Raw genomic sequence first — 20859 nt, forward strand, 5'->3', positions numbered from 1 at the left:
TTAATTCTTTCCCTTCATTGTAGAATAAATATTGCTACCTTTCTGAGTGCCCACTGAGCAGAGGGTACTGTATTAAGTTCTTTATAATGTTTCTTCAGTCTAATCTATGTAACACATAAGACAGTCTTCATTAATTAATGACAAGAAGACTGAGGTTTTGCTCAGGGTTAAAAAAAAAAGGAAATTTAAAGATAGAATTCAAATCTGTGTCTGCTTGCTAAACTTTTCCTCTTTTCATCATACACAACCTCTCTTGAGAAGCTGACCAAGCCACTGACAGATGTTGATGAAACCTATGTCAATCATAGAATAATTTTGTTAGTAAAGATTGCTTAACAGCTTTTCTAAACAATTTCAGTTCGGCAGCGAGTTCTGGAGAGAGAGAGCCACGAGTTAGAATGGCCGGGAAAAGGAACATTCAAGTTAACTGTCCAGATTCCCACAGTCCCAGGTGAAGTCCAGGAGGGGAAAATTCCCACAAATGTAAGTATAGCGGTGATTACAAGGGAAGTCGGGTGTTCTCCCAAGGTATGTGGGGATGGGAACCACGATGAGGAAAACATAGTGGAATGAGAAGTATAACTCGCACTGGGGTGAGAAAAGCAATTTATAGATGTGGAGGGAGTGAGAGTGGTGATGAGGTAATGGGAGAGGAAGCACTTTTTGTTGTTTTGAAAATTCAAGATTGAGGGGCTACCATAATGATGGTTTGAGATGTAAAATCTTGGATCCGTTCATTCTAGGTACTCAATAACCTGGAACTTGCAATATTTGTTTTATTTTCACATGGTTTAGAGGGGCGAGTGATCTATACTCCATATGTTAAGTATTTCCTCAGTTGTAAAATGGGATAGTAATAGTGTTGACCTCTTTGGTTTATTGGATTGTTGTGAGGATTAAATGACACAGTCTTAGTAAAGCACTTGGCCTAGTGCTTGTTAATACTAAACATTCAATATTTAGTATTGAATTAAAAAGCATTCATTGTTAAATGGGGAAAAGAACATGAGCTGCCTTATTTCTCTGATTTAGGTCTAACCAAGAACATTTGGTGTTCCTTTGGAGTTTTGTGACTCATTTTTACTGGTGATTTGTGTGCTAAGTGGATATGCCATGAAATGCGAGGTGTATTCAATAGCATTATTGCCGGAGTTTTTAGTTATCATTTCTGTAGACCCTACATCTTTAGACTGGCCCTAGGGACACTTTCTTAATGTAAATAAATTATTTGTAATTTATTAATTTGACTTTATTGTTTGATTTCAGGAATCCAAGACCAAAGAAAAGATTGAAGAATCAGGTAACTTCCATTTATCAGGCAGTTTTGTTTTTACTAAACACTTTGCATTGCAGAGGTCACCTTCTCTTCTTGACTTCATAAGGCAGGGTTTGCTCAGCTGAGAGATGCTTTGGGCTGCATCATCTCCATCCTCTCAGCCATCTACTCAACAGCTGCCTCTTGAGTTCTAAGGGTTCAGATCAGAAGGAAGGGAACAACTCTCTCTGTGGGGACTGAGAGTACCTTGCAATTGATGCGAGGATAAAGAGGTGGATGGATGTGGATGAAGTGACCTTTAGACTCTACCTGTGCCCATTCACCTGTTGAGAAGCATGGATATGACGTGACAGTGGGAGCTGTGTGCAGCTAAGTCAGTTGGCACTGCTTTCTGAGTGCTGGGTGCAGGATACGAATGCAGCCCTCCAGGTCAGCACTTATCCCATCTGCTGTAGGAAACAGCCAGCAATCCAGTAGCTGTTGTGGACTTTGCTACTTGACTCATGTCTGGGTGTTGGCCTGCGTGCCACCTGACAAGACACGAGTTTTCCTGGCTAAGCATGCTGTTTAAATGGGAGGAAGATGGACTGCGCTGAATGGCCAAACGGGAAAGAGAAGGTGATCCGTATATCCAAACCTTAGGGAAGAGGAGTTCCCAAGAAAAGTTTAAATATTGTCCTCTAAAATTGAAATTTTCTAAAGAACATGTTTAGATTTTTGCAACTTTCCTTTTCTGAAAATGGCTCTGGGATGGGATCTGCCTTAACTTGGCAAAATGCCTGGATAGGGATGTATAGGTTGTTTCTGCCTAATATGGATGTATTAAACTGTAGAATAGAGTATGCATGGTTGAGAAGCTCCTGCTTCTTATGAGACAGGAATTTTTTGTCTCTTTAGAGGAAGTTCTGCTTTGTCTTCTTCAGATATGGCTCGCCCAACTCCCAGTATTTGTTCACTGTGACTTTCTAAACCCTTATCTGTTTCTGGAAAGATTGCTTACATGCTGTACCTTCAAGCTCAGTTTTGTACCAGAAAGTGGTTTTATATTTGTAGTACATTTATATCTGTACCATTTCTGGAATTAATCAAGTCTGTGTTTCTGATGGTTTCATAGATTTCAGCCTAACTCTTGTCTTAACTGATTTGTTAGCACTGTTTTGGATTTGCTTAATGCTTCAAGTATGTACTCAGGGAGAGCCAATCAGCCTCACTCCACCAATGTCCTGGAGATTTTAGATGCATTTACTAAACCTGTTGTAACCTGAGCTTGACTCTAATTGTAGTAACCAGCCAGGAATTGGGGTGGTCTTCAACAAGATACTTAAGTTGACCCCTTTAAGAGTTGGAAGAGGTTCTTTGTTGAACAGTTGGTTCACACTGAATCTTGACAATGGCCTTAAGGCCAGGACTCTTGAAATTAACTGGAACGGAGTTAATAGTTTTCAGAAATGTTGCCCAGGATGAAAACATTGGGTTTGGTGAGCAGATAGCATTTACTCTGCCATAATAATGTCAGCTCCCTTTCTTACTTTTATTTTTTGTGTACCTCCTTTAGAAAATTGGTAATTTCCTTTTCCAACGTTTTTTATATGTACTTATCACCACACAACCAGTGCCATGAACCCAGGGCACTAATGGGATAGTTGCTCACAGAATGTCTAAAGACCGTGACATACTCATCATGCTTCAGGGCACAAGCATAGTGGATGACTGTCTTCTGTATACAGTTAACCCTTGAGCAAGCTGAATTTGAACTGTGTGGATCAAACTGTACATGAATTTTTTTCAATCAATATAGTTGAAAAATTTTTGGAAATTTGTGACAATTGGAAGAAATTCACAGATGAACCACATAGCTTAGAAATACTGAACAAATGAAGAAAAAATTAGTTATGTTGTGAACACATAAAATATATGTAGATGTACCTATAACATACAAAATATGTGTTAATCAACTGTTCGTGTTATTGGTAAGGATTCCAGACAACAGTAGGCTGTTGGTAGTTAGGATTCTGAGGAGTCAAAGTTATACACAGATACTTGACTGTGCAAGGGGTTGGGCTCCTAATCCCCATGTTGTTCAAGGATCAAGTGTATATGCAACTCTTTATGGTCACAGTAGAGAGGTACAAGCTGACTGGGGTGGTTGCTATTCCATAAGTTTGAGGTATACACATAATTCTCTGTGCCATTTGATCTTCCATGTGCATTCCATAGTCATTTGCTGTAAGAATCCTTTTTTTTTCTCTCCAGTGATTGGAAATTATTGCTTTTCAGAATATAATATGTTAGGTGATTCCCATGTTTGGGCATCATTGGATATTCTTGCTTTCCTCTAGTAATCTAAGCAGTAAATCTTCAATTCAGCAGACATTTATTGAGCCTCAGCTGTATACCATGAGCCAGAAATACGAAGATGAATAAACGTGTCCCTTGCTTTGGAGAAGCTTGGTTCAGTAACTGTAATATGGTGCTGTGATAGAAATATATGTCAGGTGTTATGAAAAGCAAGGCAGGTTCCTCAGAGAAACAAGGCAGAAAAGAGTGTAATAAAATTGAACATAATCATGATCAGCATCATATCAGATACTACTTTTTATTTTTAACTAAATTAAGTGAAAGTCTTCTAAGATCCATTTTTCCCCAATTCTTAATCTTTCTTTATTCTAGTTTTATTGAGACATAATTGGCATGTTACTTGTGTAACTTATGTCAACTTTGAAACCAGGAAAGGAAGAAGGCAGTGTAATTAGCCTGTGATAATTTTTTTACATTTATTTATTCTTAATTGAAGGATAATTGTTTTATAGTATTGTGTTGGTCAAACATCAACATGACTCAGCCATAGGTATCTATATGTCCCCTCTTTCTTGAACCTCCCTTCCACCTCCCTTCCACCTCCCTCCCCACCCCACCTCTCTAGGTTGTTACAGAGCCCTGGTTTAAGTTCCCTGAATCATATAGCAAATGCCCACCAGCTATCTATTTTACATATAAGCCTATGATAATTTATTTTGATAAGAACATGATAGATAAATCTAACACCTTGTACCCTTTTGTCTTCCTAAAATCAGATTCATCAAAAAAACTAGAGGAAGACCTCCCTCTCAGTAGAAGATCAGAAAAAGAGGAAGACACCCCAAAAGAGTGTGAAGATATTTCCTCTTTGGTTGCATTTGAAAATCTCAAGGCAAATGTGACTGATGTGATGTTAATGTTGTTAGTGGAGAATATAAGTGGCCTGACGAATGATGACTTTAAATTGGAATTTATACGAGACTTTAATGTGGCTGTAGTTACCTTTCAAACGTATACTGGTAAGATCAAATGATGCTCCATTTGTCAGCCTTCTTTGCACTACACTTTGGGGTTTGGAACACCTAGCTTATGGAACATCTCTGAAAGTTTCATTCTTTCTAATGCACATCAGGCTCCTCTGTCCATGGAATTCTCCAGGCAGGAGTTGGTTGCCATTTCATTCTCTAGGGGATTTTCCTGACCCAGGGATCAAACTTGGGTCTCTTGAATTGCAGGCAGATTCTTTATCATCTGAACAACCGGGGCAGCCCCTCTAGTAGCTAGTAAGTTAATACTGATTTCTTATTTTGAAAGAGAAGCAAATTCATCTTGAAATCAAACTCTGGTATGTTTAATAAACAAACTTTATTGTATGAGTTGTGTGTAGGTGTGCGTGTGTGTGTGTGTGAGAGAGAAACAGACAGAGACAGAGAGAGAAGTGAGACAGAAGTAACACACCCGAATAGAAATCTAAAGTCTCAGGTTATTAGAGATTCCGAGCAGAGGACTCAGTGTTTCCTGTATGTTATCTCACTGAGATTGAGTAAATATTGATCTGTGTTACTTAACTGGACTTACTGGAGAGTAATAGTAATAGCAGTAAGCATTCTTATAGTGCTACTGTAAGTCAGGTACTATGCTGAGTTTGTTTCATGTATCAATTTATTTGTCCCTTTCAACAACCTTCTGAGGTTATTATTGTCGCTCATTTTACAGTTGGGGAGACAGAGATGCTAGTACCTGGAAGAGCTGGATTTGAACCGAGGCAGCCCACCTCTATAGAGCCTATTCTTTTATTCCCTTTACCATGTATTTCCTTAGTACTTGCATGGTTATCACATATGCAGGGATGAATAAATGCAGGTGCTGCAGAAAGTGCATGCTCTTTAAGGTCTGTGTGGGGAGTCTGTGGACAGTTTCTGAAATTGGAAGAGCTATCTGCAGATGACAAGGAAATTTTCCAATTCCAAGCCCTCACTATTCCATGGTCATGGCAGTGGAATGGTTGATCTTAATCAACCAGCACAGGTTCAAATTTATGATTATTTCTTATAAAGGTAAAACGAAGTAGACTTGCTTTTGTTCACTGAGCAAAAATCTTGCATACCTACTAGATGTGAGGCACTAGTCTAGGGGCTGTAGGTACACAGGTGAATAATTCTTGGTTCCAGCTCTTGAGGAACTCATATGGGGTGGGAAGAAACCCATTCATAAGTCAGTAATGAAGATGCAGGAGGAAAAGCTGCCTTTTTTTTTTTTTTTTTTTGAAAAGCTGCTTTTCTCAGCTGTGAACAGGAGGCTGTGGGGAATGGGAAGGGGACCCAATGGTGACTTGGTCTTCTCTGATGTCTATACTCCAGAAGTAACAGGCTATCAGATCTCAGATATGCTGTGTTGTTTATACACCCTACTAGCCCCGCTGCCTGAAACGTTTCCTCCCCTTGCGTGCTCAGTTGCTCAGTCATGTCCCACTCTTTGCAAACTCATGGACTGTAGCCCTTCAGGCTCCTCTGTCCATGGGATTATCCTGGCAAGAATACTGGAGTGGGTCCAGGAGATCTTCCCAACCCAGGGATTGAACCCCAGTCTCCTGCACTGGCGGGCAGATTCTTTACCACTGAGCCACCTGAAAAGCCCCTTCCTCCCCTTATCTCCCTGATAAACTCTTCTTTATCCTTCAAAACTCAGGTCAGTGACTACTTACTCTGGGAATCCTTGTCTGATTCCCAGTCTTAGTTTTCCCACCTCATTTAATCCTCAAATAGGCCATTTGTTTGCTTTCAAGACTTCTTCCCTCTTGGATGGTGAGCTTTTAAGGACATGCTACATTCATCCCTGTATCCCCAGATCCTAGCATGGTGTCTTGTACATCATGGACTCACTATCAATATTTATTAATTTGAAAGAGATAATTGGACTGAGTCCAGAAGGAGGAACAGGAGCAGGATAAAAACATTGAAGAAGGGCATTTTAGGTGCAGGGAATTATATACAAAGGCAACAGAGAATGGAGTTTTTGAAAGAATGACTGGGTTGTGTGTCAATATGGAAAATAAAATAAATGGAGGTAATAAACAGAGGTGATGTTTAGAAATTAGTTTGGGGTCAGATAGCCAAGGGCCTTGTACGCCTCACTAAGGAGCTTAAACTCTTGTCTGCAAGTGCTCGGGAGCCATTTCAGGACTTGAGGAAAGAGTGAAATAAGATTTGTGTTGTAGAGATGCATTCAGGTAGTGATGTCAAGAGGTGGAGAGAGCTGTGACTAAAGGCAGGGACATGACTCAGTGTCAGCAATCCCGGTAAGACATTCCTGTTTGCACTATTTTTCAGAAGCTTCCAGGCAATCTATAGGCATATAGATTCTCCTGTGGGAATTAAAATCTTGCATTTAAAAATTGAGTGCTTAGCCTGCTTCCTTTTTCTCAACTAATATTCAGACAGTTTCTTCTATACAATATAAAGATATAATTTTTTGATTGATTAATTGATTATGGTTTGTAGATGCCTTGAAATTTGTTGGTGAATGTCCCAAGCACCATTCAGTGAAAAAACTTCAGCTTTCTGCAAGACTTCTGGAAGTGACAAAAACAATTCGAGTTGAAAACCTGCCACCTGGTGTTCATGACCATGATTTAAAATGTTTATTTGAAAATCCTCATAATGGAGGGGGAAGAGTTGTCAGCATCGAATATTTCCTTGAGGAGAGTTCAGCACTGATTGAATTTTTTGACAGAAAAGGTAACATCTATTAATCTTAATTTTGTAAACCATACCTGGCATAACTGAAAATATTGTAGTAGATCTTAACAGTTAAAAGTTTTATTTTTTCTTGGAAATCCAAGTAGTAATCCTGTATATCTGGTATGTGATACTTGGTGAAAACAGTGATTCAAAATTTGGAGAAGCAATGTCAAGTTTTTGAAAGATATAAGGAGATTCTCTCATGAGTCTCTACTTACGATAGACTGAAAAATATATAAAAATTATAAATATATATAATTCTTAGAGTCTTTGAGATATTGTTTTTAAAGAGGTGATCTATGTTTTAGCTCTACATTTGATAGAAATTCTCAAGTTAATTTCAACAAGTAAAGATATACTCAGAAACACACACAGTTTCTATAAAGCATAAAAATATTAAAAATATTTTTTAACTGAAGGATAATTGCTTTACAGTATTATATACTCTACCAAACATCAACATGAATCAGCCATAGGTTTACTTACGTTCCCTCCCACCTCCCTCCCCATCCCACACCTCTAGGTTGTCACTGAGCCCTGGTTTGAGTTCCTTGAGTCATATAGCAAATTCTAATTGGCTCTCTATTTTACATGTGGTGATGTATGTTTCCATATTACTCTCTCCATATATCCCACCCTGTCAGGAAGGGCACTTTTCCTGAACGCTTGCTGTACATGAGATCTTTTGCTGTGTTTTCTGTCACAGTATCTTGCTGAATCCTCACAAGAATCTGTGCAGTTATATAGTTACTTTTTTTTTTTTTTAAACAGAGGAGGAAAACAGTATGGTGATCTTAAGGCACATAAACGTGAAATCTTTGATGGTTCTTGGGTCAGACAGACCTGAGTTCAAATGCCTGGCTTTGGTGCTTACTAGCTTTGTGATCTTGGGGAAGTTACTTTAACCCATAAAAGTCTCTGTTTTCCATCTAAAATAGGGCTCCCATTACTACTTACCTCAGAGGAATGTTGTGAGCATCAGATTAAATTGTACCTGTGCAGTCTTGGCATGGGGATACTCACTGGTACTCAGAGCCTGTTGCAGGCCGTGGTGGGAAGTTGAAGCCATGTATCTGAGCCTGCAAAGGTCATGTTCTTTTCATTAGGTCTGGCTTCAGGCTAGGGAGCCAATTGTGCACAAGGTGAAGTTATTTTTGATGTCTTTTCACAAGATACTGCTTTTATCCAAGTTGCTACTGGAATTCATTCTAATTCCCTTCCTGCTTAGACCCCTTGTACCTGTCTAACAACTAAACACAAAGTGAGGAGGGGCATGGGGGAGAAGAGTACCTCTACACACACAGACACACACAGACACACACACACACACACACACACACACACACACACACACACACACACAGACACACACCCCAGTAGATGTCCCAGTAGATGTGACAGGAAGGGCATTAGAGCAGGGACAAGGGAGATGCAAGACTTACTGAATCAGAGTCCCTGGGGCTGGGTTGTCTGATGACCACGAGTCTGACCTTGGTTTGGAACTCCTGGAAGAGGGCAAGAGCATGGGCTTTGGAGTTAAGACACTGGCTTGAATCTTAGCTCAAATATTTACAGTCTGTGTGTGCGCTCAGTCATGTCTGACTCTTAGTGATCCCATGGACTGTAGCAAACCAGACTCCTCTATCCATGGGATTTTCCAGGCAAGAATACTGGAGCAGGTTGTCATTTCCTATTCCAGGGAATCTTCCTGAATCAGGGATCAACCCTGCATCTCTTGAGTCTCCTGCATTGGCAGGCTGATTCTTCACCACTGCACCACCTGGAAGCCCCATTTTCAGTCTGTGTGACCCTATTTGAGTTACCTAACATCTCCTAGCTTCAGTTTTATCATTTGTAAATAAGGACGATAACAATAGTGTCTCTACTTCAAAAGGTTGTTGTGAGGGTTATATACATAAACCACTTAGAATATTGTCTGACACATAGTAAATTATGATAATTATTATTATGTGCCACCTCTGAGGAGTATTAATGGAATCTAAATCATATATGGAATCTAAATTTCTGTAACTGCACAGGAAGAAATTATAGAAAGAAATAAATAACATGATTCCTAGATGAGCTTTGCTTTTAAGAACAAAAACATTCTTCACACTGGAGCAAACACCCTCCTCATGCTTGTGACCAAACTCCTCTCTCTTTCTTAACCTGGTGGTAATAATATATATTAGTGTTATCATAGAATTTACTTAACAGAATAGAATTTACAGCATAGAGTGCTCTTGGCTGGAAAGTAGTTATTCCATGACACAAGGAACACCTGTGTAGTATTAATACATATCAATTAATATTTGAGCACTCTGGGAGTAGTGCTGCTTTTTAAAAGCATGTTGTAACATCAAAGTTCTTACAAACATTAGGATTTTTTTTTTCTCTAGAATAGGAAAATTTGTTTGCTTGTTTTTGCTTCTGAAACATATTATACTGAATTTGTTTTATTTCTTTCCTTTAAGTGATGGACACCATCATGACCAAGAAACTTGACCTCAATAATATGCCACTCTCTGTGTTCCCATACTATCCTTCTTTGGGCACAGCCTTGTATGGAGAGGAGAAACCTCTGATCAAGCTTCCGGCATCATTCAGAGAACCACTGGATCTTTCCTTATGGAAATTCTTGCAGAAAAAGAATCTGACTGAGGAGATACATGATCAGATGAGACGTTGTCACTGTGAGCTGACGTGGTGCCAGCGCAACAGTGAAGTGATCATCAGACCTGCAGCCACATTAGTCAATGAAGGAAGGCTAAGAGTCAAGACCTGGCAGAAAGATGTTTCCAAACTTTTCTCTGACATCAGGTCTAAATATACAGTAACCTCATTTAAAGTGGATCCAACAGTGTGGGACACCATTAAAGACAGTTTAGAAGATGATAGGATTTTGATTGAATTTGATGCACTTGCAAGCATTGTAACCTTAGTGGGGGAGTCAGACGATGTACAAAACATTGAGCCACAGATCAAGGACTTAATAGAAAGCACCATTCAAAGTATGAAAAGAGAAGAGCAAAGTCTGAAACAAAAACTGGCCATTACTTCAAGCAAGTATTCACTTCTTTTGCACAGTGGCATACAAAAGCAGCTCCACACAGAGTGCCCAGAGGTGGAAATTTATTATGATGAAGCCTCTCAACACATGTGCTTCAAAGGACTCCCTGCAGAAGTGTATAAAGTAAAGTGTGAAATCCAGGAAAAGGTATACAGCATGGCTCAGAGAAACATTCATGTTCACCCTAAGGTTTTCCAGTTTCTGCAACAGGTTGACTGTGCAGAATTCTCCAAGTCTCTCTTTATAGCACAGAACATTCTTGCAGTTTACGAGCTAGAGGGCACAACCATCCTCTTAACTGGCTTCTCTTCTGAAGTCCTTGTGAAAGCTGAAAACCAAATGTGCAGCACCTTAATTTGTAAGCGCATTGATGTTGAGGACAGGAAAGTCCTTAATGGCAAGAATTGGAAAGGGCTCACTGGAAATTTGTGTAAGAAACACAATTCCTCCTCAAAGACTGTAGTAATCCAGGAGGTAACTTCAGAAACTGCAGCCCAGGTCATCATTGCAGGCTGTATAAGAGACGTAAGTAAAATCTACGACTTGCTTTTTGACTTCGTGGAAAAGCACACAAAAATAGAGAGATGGCATGGAGTAGAGAGTTCCTTAATTGTTGATTATTTAAAAGCAGAAAAGCAAATCTGGCCAAATATAAAGAGGATGAATGTTCAGGTAAATTTTAATCCTGAGAACAAGCAAAAAGCCATTTCACTAATTGGCCCAAAGACCAAAGTCCTGGAGGGAATGAAAATTGTCAAACAAGCCTTGGATTCGGTGTGTGTTAAAAGCATCCATATTGATAAACCAGGAGCTGGTCAGTTCTTCCAGGATAAAGCACGGTATTATAAAAGTGAGGTCAGAAGATTATTTGGTTGTTTTATTGAACTGAAGAAAGATGAAGAAAAGGCGAGAGGCGGCACTGGTGGGCAGAGGTGCTTATTTCGGACAGATTTAGCTCCTGGAGTCTCGCTAATTGTGCAGCAAGGCGACTTGACACACTTTCCCGTCCAGGTGGTGGTGAATGCGGCCAATGAGGAGCTCAAGCCCAGGGGGGCGTTGGCTGTTGCTCTTCTAGGAGCAGCTGGCCCTGAGCTTCAAGAAGACTGTGACCAGATATTGAAGAAAAAGGGCAAGATCTCACCTCCCTGTGCCGTCATCTCGAAAGCAGGAAAGCTCCCATACCAACATGTGATCCACGCAGTGGGGCCCCAGTGGAAGAGTGATGAGGCCCAGAAATGTGTGTGGCAGCTAAAGACAGCTGTGAAGGAAAGTCTCAATTTGGCTGTAAAACACAAGTACCAATCCATAGCCATCCCTGCTATTAGTTCCAGAACCTTAAGCTTTCCTCTATCCCTGTGTGTGGAGACCATTGTTTTGGCGATCAAGGAATGGTTCCAGTGTAAGAAGAATGGATCCACCTTGAAAGAGATTTACCTTGTGGATATAGCTGAGAAGACTGTTGAGGCCTTTGCTGAAAGTGCCAAAAGTATATTTAAAGACACCCTGCCTGATGTTGCTTCCCTGCCCAGTTTACCAGCAGCAGCCCAGCCCGACAAGAGAAAAGATGATGGAAATGGATCAAGTCTGTTGACCCCAGAAGGCCTGAGGATCCGACTGGTGAAAGGAGATGTGCAGAATGCTACAGTGAGTGCCCGTTTTCAGAATAACCCCCAGGATGCTGGGAACTCCAGTTAGCCTACTGCCAAAGGGAGATTAGGATCAAGGGGAGAATCCCATGTCCTCCATCCTTGCGTTGAAATAGGTTTCCGTAGAAAATTGGGCTACTTCACCAAGGTGCTCACTAATTGAGACTGGTCAGTTATTTGTGGAAACTGATAATGTACTCAGATCACTAGTTTCCAGCAAATGTGAAAATCCACAATAATAGCTAATGTTTATGTGACTCTCTATACTTTTTCAGTGCTTTTATACCTGTCATACTTTGGCAAATCTAAGATTAATTTCAAATTCTCTGATAGCAGATACAGAAAAATTAGAGCATAAGATGGGGACAGAGGACAGTAATCTGGAGTGTACTTAGTCTGAGGGGCTCTCAACTCCCAACGTCAGTAAGAGAATGTGGGGAGGAAGGTAGAAAGTGGATCTGGGGAAGGTCTGGGTATTATGTCGGGCTAGTTCTTGTACATCTGTCAGGGAGTGATGTGTTTTTAAAAACTGTATTTAGCAACTTTTTCAACACAGGCTTTAACATCCAAACAGTGCTGGAAGGCCCCCTGCGGTGCTTCCCCAAATGGGGGGTTGTGAGCAGTCTTGGGGCAGAGCTTCTTAGGGAAGGCCATTTGCATATCTTATTTGGAGAAAAAGTTATTCACAACCTTTGCCCACTTTTAAATTATCTTTTTATTACTGAATTTTAAGAGTGTTTTGTATATTCTGAATATAGGTCCTTTAACAGATAAACGATTTGCAAATATCTTCTCCCATCCTGTGGGTCATCCTCTTTTTTTGTTCAAGTTGTTATTTTGTTTAAAATATTTTTCATTTTAGCTCAAAATATGGAAAGAGGTTGTAAAAATTTTGATTTTTACTTACAGTTAGCTTAAATCATAATTACAAGAATAATAGCTAACACTGCCTGTGTTCTACGTGCCAGGCACTCTCCCAAGTGCTTGGCATTCATTTTCTCATTCATTGCTATGAGGCAGATTCCAGGATTATTATTCTCGTTTCACAGATGAAGGAATGAGATTTAGAGGGGTTAAGTATTTTGCCCGAGTCTCACAGCAAGCAAATGATAGAGCTAGGACTAGAATGTGCATTGCTGTATTTCAAAATATAGAAGTAATTTTGTTTCTCATCGAGAAAACCAAGCAAATAAACAGAAGTCTCTCTCAGCCAGGGGTCAGTAATTGGAATGAGTTCCGATGCTCATTCACCGTGGACCCTGAGCAGTAAGGCATTCCTTCCGTGCCTTCCTCTCGCATGGGTGTGTGGCTTCTGCTGCCACAGATCTGCTTCGCATCACTCCTCGGTTACCCTTGTGGGGGTAACTTTGACAACCACTTGGTCCCATTCCCTCTCCCGTCTTCTCTTGGTGTCTTAGTCAAGCCTGATTAATCTGCTCATAGTAACTGTCCTGCTGGAAAAGATCCCATGGCTCTTCACTGATGCCTGGAAGCCCAGTTGACTTGGGACTCAAGGCCCTGCAGTCTCCCCGCTGTGTAGTGTTCCTAGCCTGGCTGCTACCTTTTGCTGTGAAAGCTCTCTAGCAGGTCAAACTAATGGGCTTGCTGCTCACAACCTACCCTGCTTCTGCCCATGCTGTTGCCCCTCCTGAATGAGTTCCCCATCTCTCTCTGCCTGCAGCAGCTATTCCCATTTCTCAGACACCGTGTCACTCATACTGTCCTCACTAACCTCTGAAGGCGCTTCCTCTGGACTCCTTTGGTGAGTCCCTACCATGTATGTGTTGCTTTTTTGACAGCTACTTTTTGTCCTAGAGTGTTATTGAGATAAGTATCTCTCTTTTGAGGTGGTATTTTCATCTCTGAAAACTTGATCATCTTAGTTGTCTCCCACTGTGCCAAGCCCAGGGGCTTAAATATAGTAATCCTGGATGAATGCTTTTTCTTAGAATTTGAAACAAATTGTTGGTTTTGTTTTTAAGACCCATGTTGTTGTCAACTCCATTCCCTCGGATCTTGAGCTCGATAGAGGACCCCTTTCCAAGGCCTTCTTGGAAAAAGCAGGACAAAAGCTCCAGGAGGAATTGAAGATAGCTGGACAAGGGGTTGTTGTTGATGTGGGCACTGTTCTCCAAACCAGCGGCTGCAATCTGCACTGCCACCATGTGCTTCACGTGGTGGCTCCGAACTGGAGAGATAACAAACCGTCTTCACAGAAGGTGGGACCTGGTTTTAAATTCTCCAGAAAATTAGGTAGCTCTTTGAACTCTCAGTGTAAAGTAGATTGGACTCTGCCTATTTCTATTCTGTAATAACATCACATTCTCAGAGCCATTTCTTTGAGCTATAGCTGTCTTCTCCCAAGGACCAGTTAATAATATAAATTTACTGTAGTTCTCAACCATTGCTGGGACTCAGGGAAGGGTTGCTGAAGATAGCACCCTTTAGTGAGGAAGGCAAGGTGAGGGCGTGAAGAATGGAAGAGAACAAAGGATCAGCACAGTAACTGCTTTGCTTCTTTCCATCATTGCTGAATGAGTTTGAATCTTTTTGGAGGGTCTCACACATTCTTCCTTCCTTTTCCTCGTTTACGCCTCTATTTTTCTTTCCCCCTTCTCACTGCCCTTAACCTCCTTTTGTTGAAAGTAAAAAGGAGTAGGCAGAGATCCCATCGTAGCTAAATTCTTGTTCTTTTTGTTTGAACTCTAATTTCTAGGCAAAAATGTATAAGAATGTGCTTTGTCCTTTTCAGATCATGGAAAACATAATCAGAAAATGTTTGGAGATCACTGAGAGTTTGTCCTTAAACTCAATTGCATTTCCAGCGATAGGAACAGGAAATCTGGGGTTTCCTAAAAACATTTTTGCTCAATTAATCACCTCAGAAGTATTCACATTCAGTAGAAAGAGTCAATCCAGAACTTTACAAGAGGTTTGGTTTCTGTTGCATCCAAGTGATCATGAAACTATTCAGGTACGGTCTTGCTCATTGCTGGTTATTCTGTCAACTGAGCCCTGACATTTTCAAGTGTCTTCTTCGTTTCATAGGTTGTTTCTTTCATGTATTTTCATACAAGAAAGTAAAAGAGCAGTGTGGACTAGTTGTAGTATAGCAAATTTCAAGCAAATGTATGCATATAGAAAAAATTTGACTTCTTATTAAGAAAAATTTGAAACATATACAAAAATTGACAAAACAGTTGGCTTCCCTTGTAGCTCAGTTGGTAAAGAATCTGTCTGTAATGCAGGACACTTGGGTTCGATTCCTGGGTCAGGAAGATCCCCTGGAGAAGGAAATGGCAGCCCACTCCAGTATTCTTGCCTGGAGAATCCCATGGACAGAGGAGCCTGGCAGGCCACAGTCTGTGAGGTAGCAAGAGTCAGACACGACTTAGCGATTAAATTACTGCTACTACTAGGCAAAGTAGTATAATGAAATCCCTTTATCCGTATTCATCTTCTTAATTAACAACTTATGGCCAGTAGGTTTCATTTCTATATCCATTTATTTCCTTTCCTTCCATATCATTTTTGAAGCAGATCCCATATATACATTTTACCCATAATAGATTCAGTATTTGTTTTAGACATTAGTATTCTTTTTAAAAAAGTAACCTTACTACAATACTATTTCACACGTAAAAGAAATTGACAATCATTCCTTTATTTAATCAATTATCAAGTCAATGTTCATATTTCAAACTATTTCATAAATATTTTGTTTTTATAGCTTGTTTGTTTGAATCAGAATTCAAATAAGGCCCCAGTATTGCAATGGAGTTGACATAGCCCTTAAACCTCTTTAATCTATAGAATTTCCTTCCATATTAACATATAAATTTTAATACATAATATAAAAGTACTGTGTGGTCCTACAAATAGGAGAATGTCAAAATAATATACAACTGAAGGACTCAGCACATCCCCATAGGAGTAAGATGGTTGGGACCAGAAATACCAGAACCATCTTTGGTCATAGAGAGTTCATCAACTAGCTCACATTTGCTGAACATCAGCTGTGAGTAAGCTGCTGGACTCAGCATTACGGGAGAACAAGAAGCATTTAATAAGAGGCCATTATTCTTGCCCTCCAAGTCCTTAGAATCCAGGAGAATAGATGATATTAAATGTTTGAAAAGTTCCATAATAGTGTAAGAAGTAACAGATTAAAGCTAGCAATCTAAGAGATGTCCATGTATCATTGGACCAACTGAATTTTTAGGTCATACTTTTTTTTTCTCTCTCTAGCTACTACCTTTAAATACTCTGGAAGCAAGCAAATCTAAATTCTAAACAGACAGCTAAACCCCCTGAGCAGTATATGTGGTCCATTTAGTTGGCCCACAAAACTACAGTCATTTCTAGTCAATAAATGCTTTTTGAACAGTCTCCCTATGACTTGCATTGTACAAAGTGATATGGATTACAGAATGGGTATGTAGCATGTGCTGCCCCTCCTACAAATCATAATTACTTGGAGAGCTAAGATTTGTACACATAAAATGAACTAGAGAGATGAAATGCTGAGTTTTTGAATGAATGGCTGGGTTCATTGAAGGAAGTGAGTCCTATGACATGGACCTGAACCCTCGAAGCTCACTATTTCTGTGCAATCTCAGCCTTCATTATCTTTCCTAAAGATTCAAATTAAAGTATTTGATAAAGGGGTTAGCCTAGACAGACACTGTTATTGCCATTGGAAATAATATTGCTTTTCCATACATGGCTGTGACACTTTTTCTCTTAAGACTTGTAAAGAGAGTTAAGCTTTGATTTTATTTGCCCCCAAATAAGCAAAACTTATTGCAATATTTATAAGTCGAGACTATAACAGAGGTTGCAAACAGCAGCCTGTGGTCTGAATGGAACCTCTAGATATGCTTTATTTGGGCTGTTTTTTTAAACAGTTTGAATCTGTTGCTGGCATTTAAGAATCAAACATGTCATATTAAGCTCCAGATGTCCACTGTGACCTAAAAATTAAAAAATTCTGGCACACTGGACATGGATATGAGCCTGAACAATTTGCTGTGGTTGAATGGCAGCTACTGTCTAGTTCTCCAGAGTCAAACCAGTCCACCTTTTTACTCCTGTAGCTTACATGCCTGGTGCTTATAGTAGTCTTTAAGCCTGAGACCTTGGGTCTATAGCCAAGGCTCACTTGGCTCACTTCTGTCTGGTCCTCTTCCCATTATTGTATAAGCCTTTTAGTCAAGATGTTACTTGTTCATTCCCAACAAAATTTCCTGTTGCTTGTAATAAGGAGGAAGAAAGAGATGATATTGGTGTGTCACTACCAGGCAAAGAAATGGAATTCCAGCCTCTAACTCCCAAGACACTACTCCCCTAGCTGTTTCTTTCCTGGTACAAATAAGTAAAGAACTGAAGGGTCTGGGTCCTTGTGATTGTCTTTCTCTTAACACTGTATTTTTGACAATAGCAAATATTTGCTTTTACTCATTATGAAAGTAATACATCTTCATTATAGAATCTGAACAAAAAATGCATAAATTCTTTTAGTTATATTTCATTCCAGTCTTTTATATATGTGAACTTTTAAATGTGGGACTATGTATTTTAATATCATTCTTTTTTCATTTAATAGTATAAAATAAGCATTTCCCTGTTCTATTAACTATTCTTTTAAAATGTGATTTATAATGGCTGCCAAATACTCCAGCATGAAAGTAAAAGTGTTAGTTGTGTAGTCGTGTCTGACTCTTTGTGACCCCATGGACTGCACACTCTCCAGGCTCCTCTGTCCATGGGATTTTCCAGGCAAGAATCCTGGAGTGGGTTGGCATGCCCTTCTTCAGGTGATCTTCCTGACCCAGGGATCGAACCTGTGTCTTTCGCATTGAGGGCAGATTCTTTACCATCTATGCCACCAGGGAAGTAAATACTCCAGCATATGGGCATACTAAAATTTATTTAACCATTTTCCTGTTGGAGTTTTAAACTTTAATTTTTTCTCAGTTGCAAACATCATTGTAATCAGTATCCTTATATTTATATATTTGTTCACATCTTTGATAATTTTCATAGTGCATATTTCTAAAAATAGAGTTTATGAGTTTTTATAACTTAAAAATCCATAATGAAAATAAATAATACTTTGAGAATTGTTCTCTCATAAATATTTGTGCGTAGGATCAAAATGTCTGAATCAGATTCATTTATCTACTGAGAATTGTGGTGGTTAAAACTGTATTTGTATTTCCAGGCATTCTCAGATGAATTTGCTACAAGAGCTAATGGAAATATCATCACTGACAAAATTTCCAAGGCTGAAAGTACACAAGGTTCAGTAAAGCTTTTAAATAGAGGAATTATTTATAATTGCTAAATATTCAGTGAGAAGTAAAACAGGATGATTTTTATGAAAAAGTCAATTTGTGATAAATAAAATATTAAATTATATTCCATATACCTGAGCATGCAAGACACTGGTGATATTTATGTGATCTAGAGTGAAAGAGCAGGCTGGGCAAATATAATCTGTACAATCGGTTTTTAAGTGATGATGAGGCTACTAAGGATGATGTGATAAGTGTTTTCAAAAATAGATACATTTAAAGAAATAAAACCAACCAAATGCTTCTCCTCTGTCAAAGTTACTGTTGTATATTTGAGTTTATCCTGTTTGGAGTTTGCTGAAGCTTCTTAAATCTGAACATGTATGGCTTCCGTCAGACCTGGGAATTTTTCAGTCATTTCTTCAAATATATTTTTCTGCACTGGTCTCTCTCCTCTCCCTCTGGTGCTTCAATAACACAAATGGTAAGCCTTCTGATAATATTTCTGAAGATCTGTTCTTTTTTTTTTTTAATTTCCATCTTTTTTCTCTCTGTTCTTCAGACTGGATAACATTTATTAATCTACCTTAAAATTCACTGATTCTTTTCTCTGTCTACTATACTATATATAGCCTATCCAGTGAACTTTTAATTTCAAACATTGTCTTTTAAGTTCTAAAATGTCCATTTGATTCTTATTTTATAGTTTATATTTCTCTGTAGAGATCCCTATTTTTCCTTTCATTCCAGATTATTTTCATGCATTCAAATGTTTTTACTTTGCCCTCAGGGAGTTATAGTAGTTATAGTAGAGGCTTTAAAGACTGTCTGATTATTCCAACATCTGAGTCACTTTAAGATTAGTGTCTATATTGAGTGTCTTTATACTTGAGAATTGGTCACATTTTCCTGGTTTGTTGGGTGACAAGCAATTTTGGATTATAGAATGGGCATTTTATTTTTTAAAAACATCTATTTATTTGGCTGCTCCGGGTCTTAGTTGTGGCATGTGGGATCTAGCTTACTGACTAGGGATTGAACCCCAGGCCCTCTGCATTGGGATCTTGCAGTCTTAGCCACTGGACCATCAGGAAAGTCCGAAGAATGGGCATTTTAAACATTATGTTGTACGACTAAGGTCCTATTAAAATCCTCTGGAAAATGGTCATTGTTTTCTTTGTTTGAGCAGGCAGCCATTCAGTTAGCTTCATTCTACAAGTTCTGCCTCACCTTATGTTTGGGCAGTGGTTAAGATCAATTCCATTCCTAAGGCCTTTGCTATGCAGCTTGGGTCTACCCATGTGCAGTCATACAGAGAACAGGGGGTCACTCTCTCCAGCTCACTGTCCCAGCATTCCCCTTACATTCTGTCTTGCAGAAGGCTATTTTCCAGGTCTTCTGGCCAGAAGGACAAGGTTTTGTCAGAGTTGAAGCCGCGAGTTCTGTTGCCTTATAATTTTGCATGATCAGGGTTGCCCTTGGACAAAGCAGAGGGGGTAGGGAGGGGACCTAACAAACAAAAAGCCAAGGATTTCTCATATACCACATAGACACTTTTCAGACCACAAGTCCCTTTTTGTTCTGATTCTTCTCGACAGGAATATAGAATCTCCCTCAGTTTTAGCTCCCCATGGTGTCACTGTGGAGTTCTACATCCAGGGCACCTTATACAGGGTATAGATTTAAAAAGGATAAGTACGGGAAAAAATGAGGCTTCTCTGCTATTCTGATCAGCTCATGGGGACCCATTTTCTCAGTCCTCTGGCCACAAGACAGACATTCTCTGAGCGTTTTGCTGCCTGTCTTCATTGTGTAGTTCTGTAACGAGGGCCATGCCTGGGTCAAGGCTGGGAGATAAAGAGGAAAAATTACCAAACAAAATGGGAAGCCGTAGAGGCTGCTCCTTCAAATTTTGACTCCCTTCCCCAATTTGCCTGCTGTTGTGAACGTGTCAGTTCTCTGATAGTGGCTTTTTGTATTTGTCCCATGTTTTTACTTGTAATCAGTGGAAAGGAAAGGCTCAAGTCGACTAATTCACCTCGGTCAGCAACTGAAGTCCATATTTGATATATACTATATTTTATAATCCTTTGCCAGAAACAGACCACCAGGGGCTCAGAGGCAGGGCCAAGTTAAATGCCACAGATCACACAGAGGGGCAGAGAGACAGAAAGAGAAGGTTGAGCAGGGCACAGGTGAGGACCATGAAACCTAAGTCGCTCTTGCTATTGCTGACTTGTTACTGACTCCATTTTTTTTTTCCCTTGTCAGATTTCTATGGGACTGTTTCTAACCCTGATTCAGGGATGTATGAAATGAAGATTGGGCCCATCCTTTTCCAAGTAGCCTCTGGAGATATCAGCAAAGAAGAGGCAGATGTGATCGTAAATTCAACATCAAAGTCATTTAATCTCAAAGCAGGTACTTGACTTACAGAATTTTGACTAATGTAATAGTCACAGTAGCGCCCACAAAGTAGGGTTCCTACAGCCAAACTGGTTTCTATAACTTTGTCTTATTAATACTAATTAAT

General features: G+C 39.6%; 1 protein-coding gene across 1 annotated transcript in view; it reads left to right on the forward strand.

Annotated features, from left to right (window-relative positions):
- PARP14 (poly(ADP-ribose) polymerase family member 14) overlaps window positions 1-20859 on the forward strand; it is a 48388-nt gene that overhangs the window by 11455 nt on the left and 16074 nt on the right. The window contains exons 2-10 of the mRNA XM_004002978.5: window positions 359-483; window positions 1267-1300; window positions 4351-4593; window positions 7075-7311; window positions 9789-12028; window positions 14013-14249; window positions 14783-15004; window positions 18254-18332; window positions 20598-20747. Of these exons, the coding sequence (XP_004003027.3) occupies window positions 359-483; window positions 1267-1300; window positions 4351-4593; window positions 7075-7311; window positions 9789-12028; window positions 14013-14249; window positions 14783-15004; window positions 18254-18332; window positions 20598-20747 (3567 nt within the window). The remainder of the gene's footprint in view (window positions 1-358; window positions 484-1266; window positions 1301-4350; window positions 4594-7074; window positions 7312-9788; window positions 12029-14012; window positions 14250-14782; window positions 15005-18253; window positions 18333-20597; window positions 20748-20859) is intronic.

This window comes from Ovis aries, chromosome 1 (genome assembly GCF_016772045.2).
Source record: "Ovis aries strain OAR_USU_Benz2616 breed Rambouillet chromosome 1, ARS-UI_Ramb_v3.0, whole genome shotgun sequence".
Taxonomy (NCBI): domain Eukaryota; kingdom Metazoa; phylum Chordata; class Mammalia; order Artiodactyla; family Bovidae; genus Ovis; species Ovis aries.